The 20156-nt window shown below is 51.5% G+C and overlaps 1 protein-coding gene across 2 annotated transcripts in view; it reads right to left on the reverse strand.

The window, feature by feature from the left end:
* CIC (capicua transcriptional repressor) overlaps positions 1-20156 on the reverse strand; it is a 44691-nt gene that overhangs the window by 21272 nt on the left and 3263 nt on the right. For both annotated transcript variants that reach the window (XM_054998686.1, XM_054998685.1), the window contains exons 2-4: positions 16472-19084; positions 771-920; positions 384-600 (exon numbers count right to left, since the gene is read on the reverse strand). In XM_054998686.1, the coding sequence (XP_054854661.1) occupies positions 384-600; positions 771-920; positions 16472-19052 (2948 nt within the window). In that variant the 5' untranslated portion in view covers positions 19053-19084. The remainder of the gene's footprint in view (positions 1-383; positions 601-770; positions 921-16471; positions 19085-20156) is intronic.

Consider the following 20156-nt stretch of genomic DNA (forward strand, 5'->3'; position numbering starts at 1 on the left):
CATACCACCCAGATGCTCCCAACATCGCTGGTTTCCTGCTTGGACTGCTGCCGTGTGGTTACTCCCCCCTCACTTCACGTTCTCTCCCAACTGCTGCCAATTAAACTCCTTCAAGACACATGCTCCACCGGTGTATTCCCAAAACTCGCAAACTCGCACCGTCCCACTGCCAGCTATTTGGTTACGAGCCAGTGTGAGACGGCAGCCCCAAAACTGCCACAAGTTTGCTGCTGGCCCTGGAAAAATCATTCTCTCTCGTCCTCAATTTTACCATCTCCAAAACAGGAGCAACTGCAACCTCACAAAGACGTATGTGACAGCACACAGAACAGAAAGCTGTCGGGTATGATGAAATGAGAGAGAGCATGCGCGGCAGCACTTACGCATCGTCATGGTCGCTCTCCGTCTCACTGTCCAGACGTGGGTGCCCCGAGATGTCATCATCGTGCTGTGAGGGACCGCCACCCCCTCCTGGTGTTGCTATCAATGGCTGGGGAATTGGGGCTGGGCTATTGGAATGAGAAGTGTTTGGCCTTCCCACCTCAGCCCCGGAAGATGCACCAGGAAGCTCATGAGCCACGGCAGCTGATTCTGGAGGCTCTGAGAAAGCAAACGTCAGGCTGAGAATGAATGAACCCTAGAGGGATAAGCGGGGATGCGTGCAACCACATGCCCCGCTGGGCAAGGAGTCCCACATCCCTCCAAGGTGCTCATTTCTTAACCCTTGCACACAGACACCCCTTGCCCTCTTACATGCGGACCCTTCTTACCTTTGTTCTGATTGGACGTAGAGGGATGATTGACAGGCTGCTGGCCTTCGCTGGGCTGTACAGAGGAATCCGGTTGGCTGGGAGCCAGAAAGGGCACCAGGGAGTGCCACGGGAATACAGCCACAGACCGGGGTTCCACATTTGTCCACACTGGAAGACGGGATAAAAGAATTAAGAGAGCTAACTTAGAGCAACATGTGAAGGAATGGGAGTGGGATACAATAAAGACTGGGAGAATGGGAATCAAGACTCCAGGGATCCATTATTGATTAATCAGTCCTGATTTCTCTCTCTCTCTCTCTCTCTCTCTCTCTCTCTCACTCACACACACTCTAACTCTTTCTCTCTAACCATCTCATTCTGTTCCTGGGAGAGACCTTTCTTTCTGGTCTATAATCCTCTCCTTTCTGACAGCTGCAATCTGTGCCGTGCCTTATCACTAGCCACTTCGGTCCCCAAGGAGGGGGCAGCAGAGACTTTCTCCTCCGCCTGCCAGGAAGAAACCCTGGCCTCCTCCACCCTTCCCAGCTGGAAGCCAGGCAAAGGAATTTTACAGCTGCAGGAGGGGAAGGGGAGGGGGCGAGGGGCCCCGGCTCTCCCTCAGACTCCCACGCTTGCTGGGGCAGCCAAGCTCCTTAGCTTCATCCCAGCCAAGGCACTTGGGAGCATCCCCAGGACAGCTCAGGCTGTGCAGGACAAGAAGAGCACAGTAGCCCCCCCCCCAAGGCAGAACTCAGTTCAGCCCCTCTGAAAATCCTCCTTTAATAGGGAGAGGAGTCCAGGCACTGCTTGAAAACCTTTTTGCCTCTTATATGAAGGCCAAGAAATCATTACTTCCTGCAGCCCTCATATCAGGCAAAGCATAACTTCCTCCTTGGGGCATCCAGGAAAAATGCAGCACAAAGACAGATGCAGCAGCAGGCAAATGCAACCTTTCAAGCACCTGTACCTTCTACAACACCCCAAACTGCATTACACGTAGAATGCCTGGTCTTCGTAAGTCCAAACGCGGCATTTTACACTCTGCAGCCCTAAAAACTTTTCAACACACAGTCCTGAACAAAACTTAAAGACAGCAACGAGGAGGAAGAAACCAGAGCATTACACTACCGCAACAGACCACAACTGTGTGGCGTTGGCAGGAGGCGACTTACACACACGCACACACATGCACTGTCAGCTCCCTTGGCTAACCAGTGTTAAGGCTCCCGCTATATGGCAAAAACCTTCACTTTCAGCAGCCCCAACACTGTGTCACCTTTCCGGCCACTGTGGCAACAGCCACTATTCAATATAGCGTTAACAAACAGAAAGAGAAAATGCAGGCTAACCAGCTTTTCACAGAGCAATTCCTAAGCTCAGTTATGCAAAGAGGGTTAAACCTAAAACGTGAGTGTGTGTGTGTGTAGGGGGATAGGTCACACATCCTCCATCCCACATGAAGCCACTGCTGTGTGAAACGTGCACACCCTTGGACATTCAGTACAACAGCGAGAGAAAGCAGCGGTCTTGCCATTTCTCATTCCTTCACAAGAAGTGGTTGGGCAGCTTCTTTGGCTGTATCTGGATTTTAATTACTGTTAATTGCTTTGTGGAGGTCCGGCGGTCAACTTGTTTGACAAACTAGGTATTAAAATAATTTTTTTAAGGGGGGGCAGTAATCTTTGCATCTTCCAAGGAGGAAGAACCCACTCCCAACAGAACACGCATCTCCCTTTGGATATATCGCTCCTTTCCCATCACTCCTCTTTCCTCTCTTGCACTCCCTGATGATCAGTCCCTCCTCCCCCCCCCAGCGTGTAAAGTTAACTCAATTATTAAAAGCCCTGAGTGCATCTTGGTCGGGGCTCTGCCGGGAAGCGCTGGCTCAGTGGCTTCCTGTTCTCCGGCTGGTGACCACATCCCTGGGCGGGAGGAGGGGGGAAGGATGGGAAGGAAAGGGGGACAGCTAAAGCAAGGGCATGAAACATTAAGACACCCCTCCCCAATGCCATACTCTGCATTAGTGAGGAACAAAGGTTCTTAAAGAACCAGAAGGAGGAGGTTGCCCACGCCAGCTCCAAACCCAAACAAAATTTACAGATTTGTTTTCTTAAGTTAAAGCCCTGCATCAGCAAAGCAAAAACTACACAAGACATGTGACAAAGCAAGCCCAGACGCACTGGGGGTGGGTGCTGGGCCCAGCCTGAAGTCACTAAGAAGTTCACTACGTAACCAAGAGTCCTGGCATCAAGCATGCAAATGGACTAAAACAGAGATTTGGAAGTAGAACTTCAGAGCTCAGGTTACGACTCCGCCATGGATGGACTGAGTGGCCTTGGGCCCATCGCTCTCTCCCAGTTTCAGGACCTTGCCGACAAAGGCAAACCAACTTCACAAGGTTGGCCTGAATGCAAGCAAAGATATCTCCCCCTCCTTTTTGCTAAATTAAGCAAACTATGTAAATTTTATACAGCAAGACACCACTGCTGGTCATCTTTCACCATCCATCTCTTCTTCCATATATACCACAGATGTAGAACAGTTTCTCTGATCCCTCAGGTGAGCGTGAATAATAAAGAGTGAATGTTAAAGTGGTGACCACAGAGCAGGGCATTTGGTAAAATGGAATGCCCAAGCCCATGCCCTACCAGTGTGGGCACCTCTCTCTTTTTTTAAATGCTCTTACTCCCATGTTACTTTTTAGCAGCATCCGGATACCCAGGGATTTAGCAGCTGCCAGCACTGTGCCAAGAACTTCACCCACTAAGTTTGTGTGTCTCAGGCTGCTGTTAAAGACACAAGATCCCATCCAATAAAAAAGTGGCAATCTTACACCAAGAGCTTGCTCTGTGTCTTACAAAAAGGATACCCAGAGTAGGATGGGAAGACAGTGCTGAAGCCCACCTGTCCTTCAGCCAACTTGTCTCCTAAAATCTTAGAAGGATCCAAGCGGATACTCCTTGGAGCGAAAGCCTCCTTTCCCTGCTTTCCATCATACAAAATACAGCCCTCGCAATCCACCCCAGCATGAAGCAACAGACCCTTTTCCAAAGTCTCCAAACAGGTAAGGTAAAAAGGTCATCCAACTTTCGTGGCCTCTTCCCAAAACACCACCTTCCCAGCCAGGTGAGGAAACCATGGCGCTGAACCCCACACACCTGCATGCAGACACATTCGGAGTTACTACCAGAAATGCTCTCGCCACCCCATCCACTAACCGAACATGCCGAGCCCCCTGTGAGGCAGAGAGGGCAAGGCTGCCGGGGGTCTTTCCGTGGAGAACATCCCGGGGAGCAGCGTCGAGCCCGTTGTCCTGATGACAGGTCCACCGTTGGGTGATCTCTCTCAGAGGGCTGGCCTGGAGAACATGCTCCCCATTCCCCCCTTTCCCTGGGGGGCAGAGGGAGGTGTGGAGACGGCAGGCCCAGCAGATGCGGTGCAGGGGAGGGGGCTGCAGGGCCAGCCAGGCGACTCCCCCTTGGGGAGGGAGACTGCGCCAGCTGGATGTCAAACCAGCCACAGGCGACCACGTGCGACAGCAACAGGAGTGCTGGAGCGCCGCTTCTCCTCCCTTCTGGTCCTCCCTAGAGGGGCAGCATGGGCGGCAGGGGGGGGGGAGGCAAGTTAGGGAAGCATCTTCAGGGGTTGGGGAGAGGAGGCTGGGTGGGCGTGCAAAGGGGAGGAAGAGGTGCTCCAAAGGGAGTTCTCCGGGCGTGCGTGTGCAGGAGGGGGGGGAGAAGAGTCAGAAGAAGGAAATTAAAAATAATTCAAAGGGGGGGGGGAGCTGTCCAGCACCCCCTTCCTGCCTGGTGGCAGGGAAGGAGAGAGGCTGGGCAGGGGTTGCAAGGGGGCGCCTGGAAGGGGAGAGGGGCTTGCCGTGGGAGGGGGACGGGAGAGAGCAGAGTGCGGGGGGGGGGGCGCAAGTTGTCCGGCTGTTCCGCCCTCGCGACGCCCCTCCCACCCCTCCTGAGGTGTCGCTGCTGAGGGAGACGGGTGGCTACGGGTTGGTTTTCGCGGGAGGGAAGGGGGGGCAGAAGCCGCCGCCGCCGCCGCCCCTCCGCCCGCCGCGCCGTCCGCCCCGGTTGTAACCCGACACCATTCACCGCCCGCCTCCCGCTCTCCTCAGCCGCTCGGGGTACGAACAAGGGCGGCCCCCCCCCGCCCTCCGCGCCGTCACGCATGCCCAATTAGCCCTCGCCGCGCCATTGGCCGCCGCCACGCCGGGTCATTCACATGCAAATCAGGGAGAGCCCCCCTCCCGTCTCTCTCTCATACACACAAGCAGACGACACAGGTCCGCGCCGCCCATTGGCCGCTCCGGGAATGTCAGTCATACGCAAATGAGGGCCCCGGCGCGCGAGGGAAAAGGGGAGGGGAGAGCGCGGTCACGAGGGAACCTGAAGACGCCCCTCATTGGCTGTGGTTTACTCCAGCCTTGGCCCCGCCCACTTCTTACTCTACCAGCTCAGCGCCAAGGAACAGAGAGAGAGAGAGGCCACGCCCTACAGGGAGGGGGAAGGAATGGAGGGGGAAGGGGGGCACATGCCATGGCAGCAGGAGCAGCAAGTTGGAAGGAAAGGCAAAGAATTGAAGGGGAGGGGATCAATAGGGAACGCAGGGGAAGGATAGGGTTGCCAACCTCCAGGTGGGAGAAAAACAATTCCGGGAGTAATACAATCAAAAGACAATTGTATACTTATTTCACAAATTTATCAATGTGCAAAGTGCAAAAGTGCATAAATCAATGTAATAATTACAATAAATAATGCAATAAATATACAATAATCCATATGTGCAGTCATTTTTTACTTGGCAAATTCCACAGTGAAATGTCCAACATTAGAGAATGGAGTTTTAGGAGTACCAACAGTCCATGCAAGCACTGGTGTTAACAGTGGGCATATAGCCGACGGGCTTATGCATGCAAATTTCCAATTCCCCTTTCCTGATGTTCACTTCGTCTCAGGCATAACATTGGACTGCAGGCACCGAGTGGAAACCCTGGGCGCCGCCATGATGGACAAGGTTGACTAAATTTCCATCATGGCGGCGCCCAGGGTTTCCACTCGGTGCCTGCAGTCCAATGTTATGCCCGAGACGAAGTGAACATCACGAAACGGGAATTGGAAATTTGCATTCATAAGCCCGTCGGCTATATGCCCACTGTTAACACCAGTGCTTGCATGGACTGTTGGTACTCCTAAAACTCCATTCTCTAATGTTGGACATTTGGACGTTGGATTAACGTTGGATTATTGTATATTTATTGCATTATTTATTGTAGTTATAAGATTGATTTATGCACCTTTGCACTTTGCACATTGATAAATTTGTGAAATAAGTATACAATTGCCTTTTGATTGTATTAGGCCCGGAATTGTTTTTCTCCTGTTCTGTTATCTGGGTGGTCTCCCGTTGTTGCTTTGCAACCCCCAGGCGGGGCCTGGAGTTCTCTAGGAATGAGAAGTGAGAGATCAGCCCCCCCCCCCCCCGAGAAAATGGCAGTTTTGGAGGGGTGGACTCTATGGCATTCTACACTGTTGAGGTCCCTCCCCAAGCACAGCCCTCTCCAGGCTCCACCACTAAAATCTGGAATTTAGCAACCTGGAACTGGCAACCCCATAAGTGGGAGGTGCATGGAGATCTCCCGGAATTGCAAGTGATCAGGTGACAGAGGTCAGCTCCCCAGGAGGAAATGGCTGCTTTGGAGGGGGGGGGGGCTCTGTGGCATTAAACCCCAGTGAAGTCCTTCCCACACACACACCATGCCCTCTCCAGGCTCTGAAGATTTGGAGGCACTGCCTGGGGAGGGCAAAATTTGAGAAAGGGAAGGAGGGATGCAATGCCTTTGAGTCTGCCCTCGAACCTGCCATTTCGTCTAGGTGGACTGATCGCTGTGGCTTGGAGACCAGTTATAATTGCAGAACTCCAGGCCCCAACAGGAGGCTGACGTCCTTATATGTTGCCCCAACCTCCCCTTCTATCTGCATCCTGTTGACACACTCTTCCTGACCACTGTATTGTCCCCACATGGTAACATTTCTGCCTGCTCAGTTTGATGCTCACCTGCTTGCACACACCAAAAACTTCACACACTCTTGTACATGTGTGCAAAGGCAGGCTTGCATGCCCTAATGTATATAGTTCATTAAGTGCATTCTGGAGATAAATCTGAGTTTGTGCATGGATGTGCTGAGACCACCTGAGCACGCATACCCCAGGGAGGCATGGTAGGATGCGTACACTGTCATGTGCTCACATATATGTACGCCTGTGAACAGTTACTCGTACTCTCTCACTCATGCGCGTGCATGCACGGAGTCACTGGAGCTGATTCTGCTGGCAGCCAGCCCAGTGCGGCTGGGGATTAAGAGCTTGCCGCACAGACGCATTCCTGGGATGATCTATCCTCCCTGGGCAGAGTGGTGGGAAATAGGGGGAGGTACAGAAAAGACCGTGAGTGTCCTGCACTATAGGGCACCCCCTTGCCTCCTCTTCCAGGGAACTGCCTCCGCTCGGCCCCTCGTGACTCATGCTCTTCTCCTCCCCGAGTACCACGGCCCCTTCCCCCGCAAGCCTGACTCAATGCTGCCTCTGCTCACAGCTGGGGGTGGGATGCAGCCAACCTCCTTCCCTCAACTGGCAGCCAATAAACTACGAGGTGAAGTGAGGAGACACACAGAAACACCCCCCCCCCCACACACACAAAGGCTCTGGGCACAAGGCCAAGGGCTAGGCGAGGATCCCATTGTTAAGGGAATGGGGGGGAGGAGAGAAAGAGGACACAAACATGCCACTCCCAGCACGCACCGCATGACGCCAAGGGCGTGTGTGTGGAAGGGTGGACAACAATTACACACAAAAGCACAGCCCACACACTGTACAAGTGTACACCTCCACGGAGGCAGATATCTCACAGCTACCTACGCGCCTACTTCTCTCCACACACAGGCACGCATGTATGCCTGCCGTCTCGCATACAAGGCAAAAGCCCACAATATACAACATATTCAGGACTCTTCCCTTATCTGATAGTGGAGGGAGGGAGACAGAGGGCAAGGAGAAAGGGGGGGGGGACAACACCACAACAATGCCCTTCTCTTTCAAAAGTAGGATACTCTCAGCCCATAGCACAGCCACTCACGTTGTGCTCAACCCTAGATACACACTGCACAGAAAACCACACAGATAATAGAGTTTTATTGTAAAGTTTGCACTTAAGTAAGTAGCTTAGGGAAGAGTGACTTGAAAAGGATTTGCTAGCCAGCCCACCCCAAGGATAATAGCTTAAATCTTCGATTTCTTCCCCCAGGTGCTTAAGAAAGCAGGATGTAGGATTCCAACTTAAGGTGTTGGCCGATGGGCCATCAAGTACATTCTCACAGAATGTATGCCTGAGAGCTGCGCATAATCGTGATAGATGTATAATAAAGTTGCTTTTCTGGATTCTTTAATTGTGGCTTGGGGGGCATTGAATAATAGCATTGCATACGTGGTGGGTGGTAATGGATTAATAGTTAAGAACCACCTGCTCTAACCGAGACTGGCTAGAAGGTATAAGTAGAGTCAGATGAAGATGGAGTGAAAATGCCTCCAAGTGGCTTCGGGTTTGGTTCCCTGCCATAGGAGGTGGGTCAGCATCAACGTCCCCCCCCCACTCATTTTTTACTTCCACATAGAACTTGCATTCCACCTTTTCTCCAGGGATAGCCCAGAGCATAAAGCATTTCTGAGTCTCATTCTCATGAATATAAGCAAAAGCTCTTAACAGGTTTTTACAGAAACCTGTATGTTGCATCTGGAAACGTGCAGTTTATTTAGGGGCATAAGCCCTCCACTCCGTCCCCTTCCCGGAAGCTCGCATTCAACCAGGTCATTGGAAGATATCCCAGGGCTCTTGCCTTTCCTGCTTTCTGGAGTTGTAGGAGGCCACTCTATGGTAAACGTAGAAGCAGTAACCCTAGGGTTGCCAGTCTCCAGGTGGAGCTTGGAGACCTCCCAGAATTACAGCTGATCTCTAGGACTCAGAGATCAATTCCCCGAGAGAAAACAGCCGCTTTGGAGAGTGGAATCTATGGAATTATACCACACACATCTTTCCACTCCCCAACCCTGCCTTCCTCAGGCTACACTCCCAAATATCCAGGAATTTCCCAACCCCAAGTTGGCAACCTTAAGTAAGCCTATCCTGGTAACATTTCCACAAAGCTCAAAAATAGGAACGTGCATTCTTCACTTTCCATTTTTATTCTACCCTTGCTGAAGCCTATCTAAATAGTCATAAAAAGAAAATTCCCTACACAAAGTCATGACCGAAAAGCTGGAACCCTGAAGGCTAGTTTTCTATGTGCAAGGACTTTTTTTAAAAAAATTGAAAAAATATATAGTCGTATGAGCCCTCGCACAGGTAAACCACCTCCATGAGGGCTACACTAGGTTTAAGAATTTGTTAAACGGAAACATCTGTTCATACAAAAGCAGTACAAGTTTCTGCCCAGAAAGACAGCAGAGTCCCTGTGAACATACGCAAATAGGCAAAGAGCACAGATGCCCGCTCCCATTTATTGCCTAGCAGATGTGAACATAGTTGCATGATCCACATTCATTGTGGCCTTTGCATGGGAGATTTTGCACCCTGAATGCAACTGCAATCACGTGGCGTGTAACGCACCTGCTGGTAAGCACTTCGCACTATATACTCCGCAAAATGCAAGAGCATGCCTAAACTGGACGCCAGACAAATGGCTTACACGCTGGACCATGCGAGGACACAGATGCTGGGAGAGAACTGCACACATGCTGTATGCTTAGGGATGTACCAGAGATTCACTTTACACAACATCCCAATGTATCAGTAATCCCCTAGCGCTCAGTGCCATAAAGGGCAAAGGGAAGACAGGTTTCTTCCAAATAAACAAAAACACCCCACACTCAGAGAAATCAGCCAGATGCATGCCAGGGATGTACAACTGTCTATAGCTTCTTGGTGCAAGCGTATCAACTGCGTAAGTTTAGTGACGCAAGTCTCCCCCCTTCATGTTTTACATGATTACCATGGTGAACATTGGTGAGCCTGAGCTGCACGAAATGCCCGTCGCTCCCATCTGCCCGAGCAGTACAGTTGCACCACTTTCAGAAGGATAATTTATATTTATATTTCTAAAGCACAAGGCTTGTGAGTGTGTCAGCTTGCAAGCACAACATTAGCATCAACAAAGAACAATTTCCCCCTTTCAAAAAGGGCTGCCGTGCAAGACGGCATGTAGAGGGCAACTGTAGATCCCAATTGAACATACAAGAGATGTGTGCACTTGTGCCACAAGAGGGAACACACAAGAAAGACATCTGTGTACATATGGTAATGCTTGGAGCGATTATGCAAAGAAGCCCATCATATGCACGCACGTGGGTGTGCAAGAATTGGCGCAGCTACAACACCCTCTGAGCCATACGCACACCTGGCCCCAAGCCGTACGCACTGAACTTGGGCGGGGGGGACCCAACTCCCTGGATCTGGCCCCTCCCATTATCGATAAAAATAGAGACAGGGCTCCAGGCAAGCAGCAGGGAAATGGTAGTCTTGGTTACCAGTTGCCAAGAGACAGCAAACTGCATTTGTGATGATGCAGGGATTGAGAGCTTGGGGAACAAGAACCATGCCACGCTCCTTACACGGCAAGCATAGGTCCTTTCCCCTACCCTAGGCATTCCCATCTCTTCATACAAACTAGCCTCTTCGGAAAGGGTTTTTCCAGACCTGCGCAAGACCAAACGTGTACATCCTTGGGACACGATGTTTTGCAGACGCCCACCATTTACGACCAAACAAGTGCTCAAGAAAGTGATCGCAGGGCGCAACGCCCAGGTGTGTCCAGTGCGTAGGAAAACCAGGGAAAAGCCAAAACATGTCTAACAACCCCTGCATAATGGCTGAGAGAGACGCGGCGTGCAAGGATACCCGGCGGCGTGGATCTCGGACCCGCAATCGTTTATTTTGTCTTAACAAATGGAAATATTTACACTCTGCCTATCAGTTAAACATTTTCAAGGTAGCTAACAACTCAAAGATGAGCGAAAATATCACGTAAAAGCGCAGCAGGCAATACTGTCAAAAAAAGAACCATAGAGGCACCCAAGTGGGAAGGGGGCAGAGTTGACCTCGGCTTGGCACATAAACACTAGCAGGAAAGAAACACGGCCAGCCTCCTTCTACTGCTGAAAAGACCCTGACCGCTGTCTATCCGTATGGAGGGGCACCTGGGACTCTGCTCTAGTGGGGGATCTCAACGGGTAAGTTCACACAGGAGCAAAACAAACCATTTTACAGCCATAAAAATCACAACCAGCACTATAAATCACATTGTGGTGGGTTTTTTTGTGACAACATCTTCAGGTCCTTGAGACTTATCTAGGGTGGATTGGCCATTTAGCTTCCAGGGACTTTTCCTGGTGGGCCACTGCCCTTGAGGGGCACTGGAGGCCAGAAGCAAGCATAACCAAGCTCTAACAGCTCTGCTTGGCTCAGACCCTTCCTTGGCAATGGCAAGTGTTGTCAGTTCCCCCCCCCCACTCCCACAGCTGCCAGTTTTCAGGAGGAAGCAATGGAGGAGCTAATTGTTTGGACTGCTAAGCTGAGAGACCCCTGTAGTGGTGGTGTGTAGCGTCACATTGGCTGCTCAGCTGGGCTTGCTCCAGGGCCGTTTGTAGGGCTGCCAGCTCGAAGTTGGGAAATTGCTGGCGATTTGGGAGGTGAAACCTGGAGAAAATGGGACCTCGGCATGGCATAATTCCATAGAGTTCCCCCCCCCAGTAGCCCTTTTCTCCAAGTGAACTGATCTCTGTGGCCTGGAGACCAGTTGTAATTCCAGGAGATCTCCAGCCACTACCTGGAGGCTGGCAACCCTAGTCATTTGTGTTCCCCAGTCCACTCCTTATGGCTTAGAAACATAGAAAAGTAGAGCTGGAAGGAAAAACAAAGGTCATCTAGTCCAACCCCCTGCACAATACAAGAAATTCACAGCTATCTCCCCCTCCCAACCTCCTCCAGTGATGCCTAATCTATGCTCAGAGGAAGGCAAACACTTCCCGGATACCCAGCCAATCTGATCGGCATTATCCTGGGCATGAATGAAAGGGCCACGAAAGCTACCAGCTTATCCCTTCATGCATTCCCTCTTAAGAAAGCAGAGTAACCACCATGTCTGTTCTCCCTTACCCCCATGCCATTCAGTGCTCCGATGTGCAGAGATACGAGATCAGAGAGGGTAACCAGTCCGGGGCACATCGCTTTGTTTGTATGAATACCTACAGGGATGTTGATGGCAAGATCTTTTCCAGTCATGGGGGTTCTTCCTGTGACTGCATGCTCAAGGACACATACTGCAACATGCGGCAACACACACTTGCACATGTATCCCCTATGCGCTGCCAATCTCTCACAATGCACCTGGCAACGTAAGAGTGACACCAACATCTGATTTAAAATGAACAAACAACTGATGGTTGTTGCAGAATTAATTCTTCGCTCGACGACTAATTAGCTTGTGGAATTCATTGCCACAGGATGCTAACTTTTATCATTTTTATAAAGGTTAATAGGGTTATAATACAATGGAATGGTTCAGAAAGATGCTTTCATAAAGGGAATGTACATGATACAGTATATATTATCTGTTTGCTGTGTGATCACTGCATGCTTTTCTAATACCATTTTCTGTATTATTTAACATATTGTGCCTAATACTAAATACTTCGTTTCAGATTTCTGTAATCCTAGTCCTATTACATGGTCTACTAGCAGTCTCATCCTGTCTATTCCATGGATTTACACTGTGTAATCCGCCTTGAGTCTCAGTGAGAAAGGCAGATTAATAAATAAATAAAAATAAAATTAAACATTCAGACGCCTCTAAAAAGCAATTAAACACATTCAGGGAGGAGAGCTCCATCAATGGCTATTAGGGTTGCCAGTTCCAAGTTGGGAAATCCCTGGAGATTTGGGGGGTGAAACCTGGAGAAGGCAGGTTTGGGGAGGAAACGGACCTCAGCATGGTATAATGCCATAGAGACCACCCTCCAAAGCAGCCCTTTTCTCCAGGGGAACTGATCTCTGTGGCCTGGAGATTAGTTGTAATTCCAGGAGATCTCCAGCTACCACCTGGAGGCTGGCAACCCTAAGCCACAATGATTACACAGAACCTGCAAGGTCAGAGGCAGGGCTTTTTTTCAGCGGGAACGTGGGGGAACGGAGTTCCGGAACCTCTTGAAAATGGTCACATGGTTGGTAGCCCCACCCCGATCTCCAGACAGAGGGGAGTTGAGATTGCCCTCTGCACCGCTGAGGGCAATCTCAACTCCCCTCTGTCTGGAGATCAGGGGGCGGGGCCACCAACCATGTGACCATTTTCTCTGAGGGCAACCCACAGAGTTCCACCACCTCTTTTCCCAGAAAAAAAGCCGTGGGCAGAGGTAGTAAACCTCAGAATGCCAGGGCTGGGGGCAGGGAGAATAGGAAGATAACTTCCTGTGGGGGATCATAACAGTATCTCAGGACTTACCTGGTACTATATGGTTCTGAGAGACAATGGCTGATTCCGCACACGTTGGATAATGCACTTTATCAATCGTTTCAATGCACTTTATCAATCGTTTGAGGTGGATTATTTGTTCCGCACACAAAAAAATCCATTCCAAATGATCTATAAAGAGGATTGGAAGTGCATTATCCAACGTGTGCAGAATCACTCATTGACAGGCAACAGCCATGCCTGTCGCCATCCCCCCTCTTCGTTGCTGGCCCCAGGCTTTGCTGTCAGTGCCTCAGTTGCTTGGGGAAGATCCGCCTCTTGGCACCAAGCAGAAGGCTCTGGTTTGCCATTGTTGGCACATGTGCTGGGAGGAGGGGGGTGCCTCCCCCTGCACTAGATGTCATATGGCAACTCTGAGAGCACAACCACAAAAGTTACCAGCCCACATAGATGCTTTAGACCGTTCACGTGTTACAGTGAACTCTGGTAAGAAAGGGCCAACCCTCCTGCATTTGCAACTGAAACCAGGGACCAGTGCTCGGATAAATGTGGGGATTGTGTCATGTATTCAGCTATTTTATGCATTGTATGTAACATGAGAATTACTCAACACGTGTATTTTTTAAAAAATCAAGCGTACACAGTACACGGATTGTACGTGCATTCAGAGTGAACTTGCCAACAGGGCTCTTTCTAACCCCGTTCCTAGCGTGTACCTAAGTCGCTCCACTGCTGCACACGAACTGCCTGAAAGGAACGACCTTCCCAGCCTTAGTCACCTGAAGGCAATTCTTCCTTGTCCCCAGCGATGACAGAAGCAGCTATTTCCAAGCCTTCGAGACAGCCCTCAAACACCTCCATCACCCCCAAGCCACGCACCACAGCCAGTACTAGCACTCAGTCAGCTGACCTAAACTGAACAAACACAAACAGGCCACGCTCCCAGGCCATGCTCACACAGACCAAACACCGGCGCAGTCCCACCCTACCTTAAAAACCCTCCCGCTGCTTTAATGCAGACAACACCAGAACAACTGCTTCAGGCACTTGACAGATTCAGACAGGAAACCTGCTACAGTTGCTTTGCAGATAGACAAGGCTGCATTCAACAACAGCGAAATCATTGTTTTCCAATGAGCTGGCGATTCCAGATGGGGCTTGCCCGACTTGTGACCCAACCGAGCCAAACAAAACCCACCGGCCACGTACGCACGGCTGGAGGCCTGGCAGTTGCTGCTTGCCTTGCCCGGGTCCGCAAAAAACAGGAAGGGCTGCAACCAGCTCCTGACAGGCCGAGATTGATGGGATCCATTCAGCTTGACAGGTCACAAGTTGTTTGGGCCTGTAATGTAACCAAAAAAACCCCCAACATTTGAAGTAAGAGTCCCAGAATACAAGAGCCTTGTGCCCGGCTCCCTTCCCAAAGCTTGGGACTAGAATCCATCTTCAAAAGGAGAGGAAGAAATGGTCTAATCCTGGAAAGTTGTGGTATAATGGTTAGAGTGCTGGACCAAGCTCTGAGAGACCTGAGTTCGAATCCACAGTCTGACATGGAAGCTTGTTGCATAGCCCTGGGCCAGTCACATGCTCTCAGCCTAACCTACCTCGTAAGGTTGTTGTGGGGCTAAAATGGAGGAGAGGAGAATGATGCAAGCCACCTTGGGTCCCATCAGGGGAAAAGATGGCGTATAAATGAAGTAAATAATTAAAGAAGAGATTTCCATTAGGGCCTAGGAACTCAAAAGCCAGAATCTTAGCTCAGACCTGGGAAAATAGGATGGTGTTGGGCCTGTTACTCTGTCTTATCCAGACTTTACATTTATTAACTGGGATTACTGAAGACCTTGGGCCAAGATCCAGCCCTTGAATTCAGTGGGAGAATTATGCATGTTCTTGTTGAAAAGTGTTTACAGTTTATAGCTCTCTCATAACATTATGTATGAAAAGCATCCCAATGAAAGAACTTGGTACATAAATTAAATTAGGAAAAAGGGATGATGCTCCCAAATTAATAAAGCAAAGGCTTAGCACCATTTGGGGGAAAGGGGGGAAGGAATGCAAGAGCAAGGAGAATGCAAAAGGAGAGACTAGAAGCCAAAGCCCCAGGAGAAAAGAGCAATTTTTGCTGCCTTGAGCCAAGAGGATAAGCGGACTATAAAATATTTTAATAAATAAATACATTTCCAAGCAGTGTTTCGAAAGGAGAAAGCGCAGATGCCAAGAAGCAGCGACTTCCAAAGAGAAGAGAGACGGTGAAACTGTGTAAACTGAGGGCCAGCCAAGACTAAATATCTGCAAAAGCAAAGACAAGAGGGGGGCAGAGAGAAGGGAGACAAGAAGGGGCCAAAGAGTGGGAAGAAACTGAGAAAGAAAACCCAAATAACCTGAACTAGATCCAAAGAAGATCTGGAAGCTAAGGAAGATGGTGCAGCAAGAGAAATTTGGGCAGAAGGAGATGCGAGAAAATAGGATGAGCAGAAGAGCTGAAAACGAATGAAAGCGCGTGAAGCTGAGAAAAAACATCCTCCAAAGAAGGCTGTCACGTGCCTTAAAGCCTCAGGGGTAGGATGGGCTACAAATCTGCTCAGCATAAAAGGATCTTTTACCCTCCCTTGTTTGCTGGGTATGCGTCATATCTCCACCTATAGCTGCTATTCCTTTTCCCAGACTGTTTGTGAAGGACTGGAGGAAGGCAAAGTACCAAAACAAACTGCACCTGTGTGCGACCACCTCAACAAGAACAGCAACGTTAAGTAGTGAAATCTCTGTTCCTGCTTCGTGGATTTCGTAGCACTTTTGATTTGCAAAGCCTTTCACGCATTTGCTGCCACAACGACCCTGCGTAGCAGGCTGTTTCCCCCCACCACCACCACCCCCATCAAGTAGGAAAAAGACAGCGCATTCCTTGCCCACGACCTCCCAGAGCATTTACAACCAAACTGTATCTCCAAATCAAGTCTTGCAGGTCCAAAGCAAACTCTCAGACTGCTGGGTTATCAGTAAGCAAGACTTGCTTTCTTCTGTTGAGACCCAGACTCTTGTCTTTCTCAGCTGGACCCAATATGATAAAGAGAACAGTTATTACAGAGTTGCATCCACCAAGTGGTGGAAAGCAAATAGACATTGGTATCAGAACGAATTCCAAGGAGACACACCTACAAAGACATCAGCCACCACCAGCAGGTCCCTTACCTGTGCCAGGTCTTCCCATGATAATCTCCTTCTTGGGCGCCGGGTGGCTAGTGTACTCGCCGGGGACAATGACAGGCAAGAGGGCGGCTGGAGAGGGATGGAAGGCAACTGGCTGAAAGGGGGAGGAGACACTGAAAATAGGCGGGGCCTGCTCGGGGGCAGAGGTCACGCTGGGCTGGCTGGAAGGCAGTGTCCGACCCACATTAATGGGCACCGGCACCTGCAGTTGTCCCTTGCCAGCCAGATGTTCCTTGGAGCCGGCCTTGCCCATTCGGGGACTGCCCACCCGTCCCTCCAGAGGCTTCTCAGTGAACTTGGAGGGTAGGGGAACATCCGGGTTGCGCACGATGACAGGAGAGTCCCTCTGCACAGCAGGCACCCGACGCACTGTGGGGCTGGGGTCAGAGGTCAGCCCAGCAGGCGGCGGCACCAACAAGAGCGGAGAGGCCTGCTGGGAGCGGGAGGAAAAAGGCCCAGCGCCTGCAGGCGACACTGCCCGGAAGCCGGCGGGCGTGGAGGGGGTGGGTGTATGCGAGACAGACTCCACCCCCGAGTCGAGACTGTCGTTCTTGTGGAAGTCGGTCGCTGAGCTGGTACTGCTGTGGTGGGACTCGGCTTTCCGTTTGCTAGGACTCATCGGGACTGTGAAGGTTAAGTTGGTCTGGAAGGTGGATAAGATGCCAGAATGGTGGCGCTCTCGGGGAGCGGCGTGATGCATCATCTCAGGGCTCAGCACGGCACCCCCGACACCCTTGGGGGTGCTTGCACTCACATGACGACTGCGTCCACCGGCCCGATGGATCACAGGCGATGCGTTGATGGGACTGAAATTGGCCGGACGGAAGCCAAAGAGCGGGGAGGGGGACGGCGAAGGTGCAGGCGAGAAAGGGGACTGGTTGGAGACGGGGGAGAAGGAAGGGGTGCCCGAGCGGGAGCTGCCTAGGGAGACTAGCATGACGGCCGCCTCGCACTCGTCAAACTCAAACCGGGACAAGTCAGCCGGGGCCACCAGTCGGGGCCGTGAATCCCCTCGAGCGCTGCTGGTCTCGCTGTCCCGAGAGGTCTCGTCCCAGTCAAATTCAGCACTGCCCTCTCGCAGCCCGCTGGCCCGTCCCTCCGAAAGGCTCTCCATCTCCTTGGTGCGCATGGAGAGGTGGCGAGAGCAGTAGCCCCGGCGCTGTGACTCTTTCATGCAGCCCTCCCTCGAGCAGAGCCGCCGCCACTGCTTGCCGTTGAACTTCTTGCGGATGCCGTTGGGGGTACACACCACGTCCCCTTTCTTGTACTTCTGCTGGGCGGCTGTGAGGGGTGTACGGGATCGAGAAGAGCCAGGAGTGCTGCATTTGTCTACAGACATCACGCTGCTACTGCGACTCCCACTCGCTTCTGGGCTCAGCAGAGGCGACGGCTGCTCGGGGAGGCGAGTGAATGCTGGTGACTTGGGAGGCGACAACATTTGGGGGGGCACAACCACGGACTTTTCCTCTGTTCTCACCCCAGCACTGATCTTAGAGACCTCTGCATCTTCTGGCTGCTTTGGCTCTGGGCATGGAAGAGCCAAAGCAACCTCCTCCTCTGCTGGCAAAGGAGGGGGCTTTTCAGGTTGTTTGCTACCATGGGGAGGAGATTCGGAATGCCACGGTGGACGCAGAAGACGCAGGGCTGAGCGTGGTACCCAGGCAGAGTCTTTACGGGCAGCAGTGGTGCCAGGGAGAAGCACAGGGCGGACAAAATGTACTTTGAACGAGGGCGGCTTGGCACTCACTTCAACCACAGTGCCTTCCCGATACGCTGTCTCTTCAGAGTCCACACAAGCACAAACGGCTGTGCCTACCATCAAAGCAGCTGGTGGGGGTGTGGCATCCAGGACCACGTCCACCGCGCCAGAACCCAGTGCCCCTTCATAGTATGCCATGACCCGGTCGCTGATGAACTGCACCCCCAAGTCCTGCCCCCGACGGATCTGCTTCACTATAGCCGGTTGAAAGATTCCCTCCCGCTGGGCCAACACTCGCTGTGAGCGCAACTGCCGCAGGTCGTACTCGCTCGGGGGTGTTGGCCACAGGTCCCCCACCCCTTTGTCATTCTCATCGGCTGAGTGCTCACTGGCTGTGTCAGTACTGGAAGAGGGACAGCGCCTAGGTTCATCCTCAGCAGGTGCCGCTGGGCCCTCGCTGCCGTTGGATTCTTCACCCCCTGGATACTTCCTGCAGGGGGGACGCACTTTAAAAGTGGCTGTCTTGCGGTTCGCTGAGGCCTCTGGCCCACAGACCTCAGTCCCGGGCTCTCCCTCGCCTTCGGGCAATTTGTAGGGGTCATCATGTGCTCCTGCCAATTCCCGCAGGCTGGGGTCCATCTTCACTTGCATGCGCCGGGCGCCCACAAATGCCAGCGGCTGGTCTGGCGCCTCCTCCCCTCCCCCCTCTTCAGGTTTAGGCCCCTCCTCGAGGGTCGTCTTGCGTTTTTGGGCCTTGGCCCGGGTGGAGGGTGGGGATCGGGTGGAGGGTGGGGATCGGCTGCTGCTACTGTTGCTTGAAGAGGAGGAAGAGGAGGAGCTGGCAGCCTTCTTCGCTGGTTTCATCTTCAACCCAGCCTGGGTGTGGACTCAGGGAGCTAAGGAGAGAAAGGCAGAGGGAAAGGTTAAAGGACAAGCCTGGCCTCAGCACAACAGGCCGTTCTGAGCTCTGAACCCCCGTTCTGCTCCACCACGCATTCCACTCTGCTTGCTAATTTAGCCTCTGTGAATGTTTCCATTGCTCCTCCTCTTCCTGGGTGCTACAAATGATCTCACCATGACTCTCAAAAGCTCATACCCTGGAAATCTAGCTACTGGACCCAAATCTTGCTCTAAAGATCAGATAGTAAATGATGTGAAAGACAGATGCCAGAGACCCTGGAAAGCTGCTGCCCTGGATGCATCAATGGTCTGATTCAGGATAAGGCCCCACCCCACAGACACACACAGAGCTTCTTGCTCATACAAAGTTGACTTACACCCCAACAGACCAAATAAGCTGTCAAGGTCAGTATTGTCCACTCTGACTGGCACCTCACTTTCATACCATCTACTGCCTGATTGTTGAGCTGGAGACGCTGAGGTCTGAACCTGGGACCTTCTACATGCCAAGCAGAAGTTCTGCCACTAAATTGCAGCCCCACCACTAGGAGACACAGGAGACCAATAACACCTGAATTATATTCCCTGGCCACCCCTCCGCTCATTATTCTCATCTCAAATGTGTGATCACACACATAACAGCACAGGTAACCTACGACCATCGTGGAAAAGTTATTTCATTTGTGCATAAATCCTCCCCTTTGATGCTCAGGAAGTGTATATAGGTTTTGACAAAACCTATATACCAACAGTGCAAGTTTTCAGCTCACGCAGCACTGTGCTGCAGGTGTTCAAAGAAGACACACACCCCCTCCCCACCCAACAAAACTGTAATTCAAAGGGCTTGCCAACATTTTTAAACATTAGGTCCACGGCTGGTGATTGCTTTCAGCTGGGCCAGCAAAGTTGCCCCCCAGCTATTCAAGCACAGCCCAGTTAGAAGCCAAAGCCTGTCTAGCTACTCAGGGTCGACAGCCACAAAAGAACTGACGGAGCCTTCCCCATGCATCACCCAAGGCAGTATGAGCAGAGAAGTTGCAGGAGGAAAGAGCTGTGAACCTCCATTGT

The sequence above is a fragment of the Eublepharis macularius genome, chromosome 15 (genome assembly GCF_028583425.1).
Source record: "Eublepharis macularius isolate TG4126 chromosome 15, MPM_Emac_v1.0, whole genome shotgun sequence".
Taxonomy (NCBI): domain Eukaryota; kingdom Metazoa; phylum Chordata; class Lepidosauria; order Squamata; family Eublepharidae; genus Eublepharis; species Eublepharis macularius.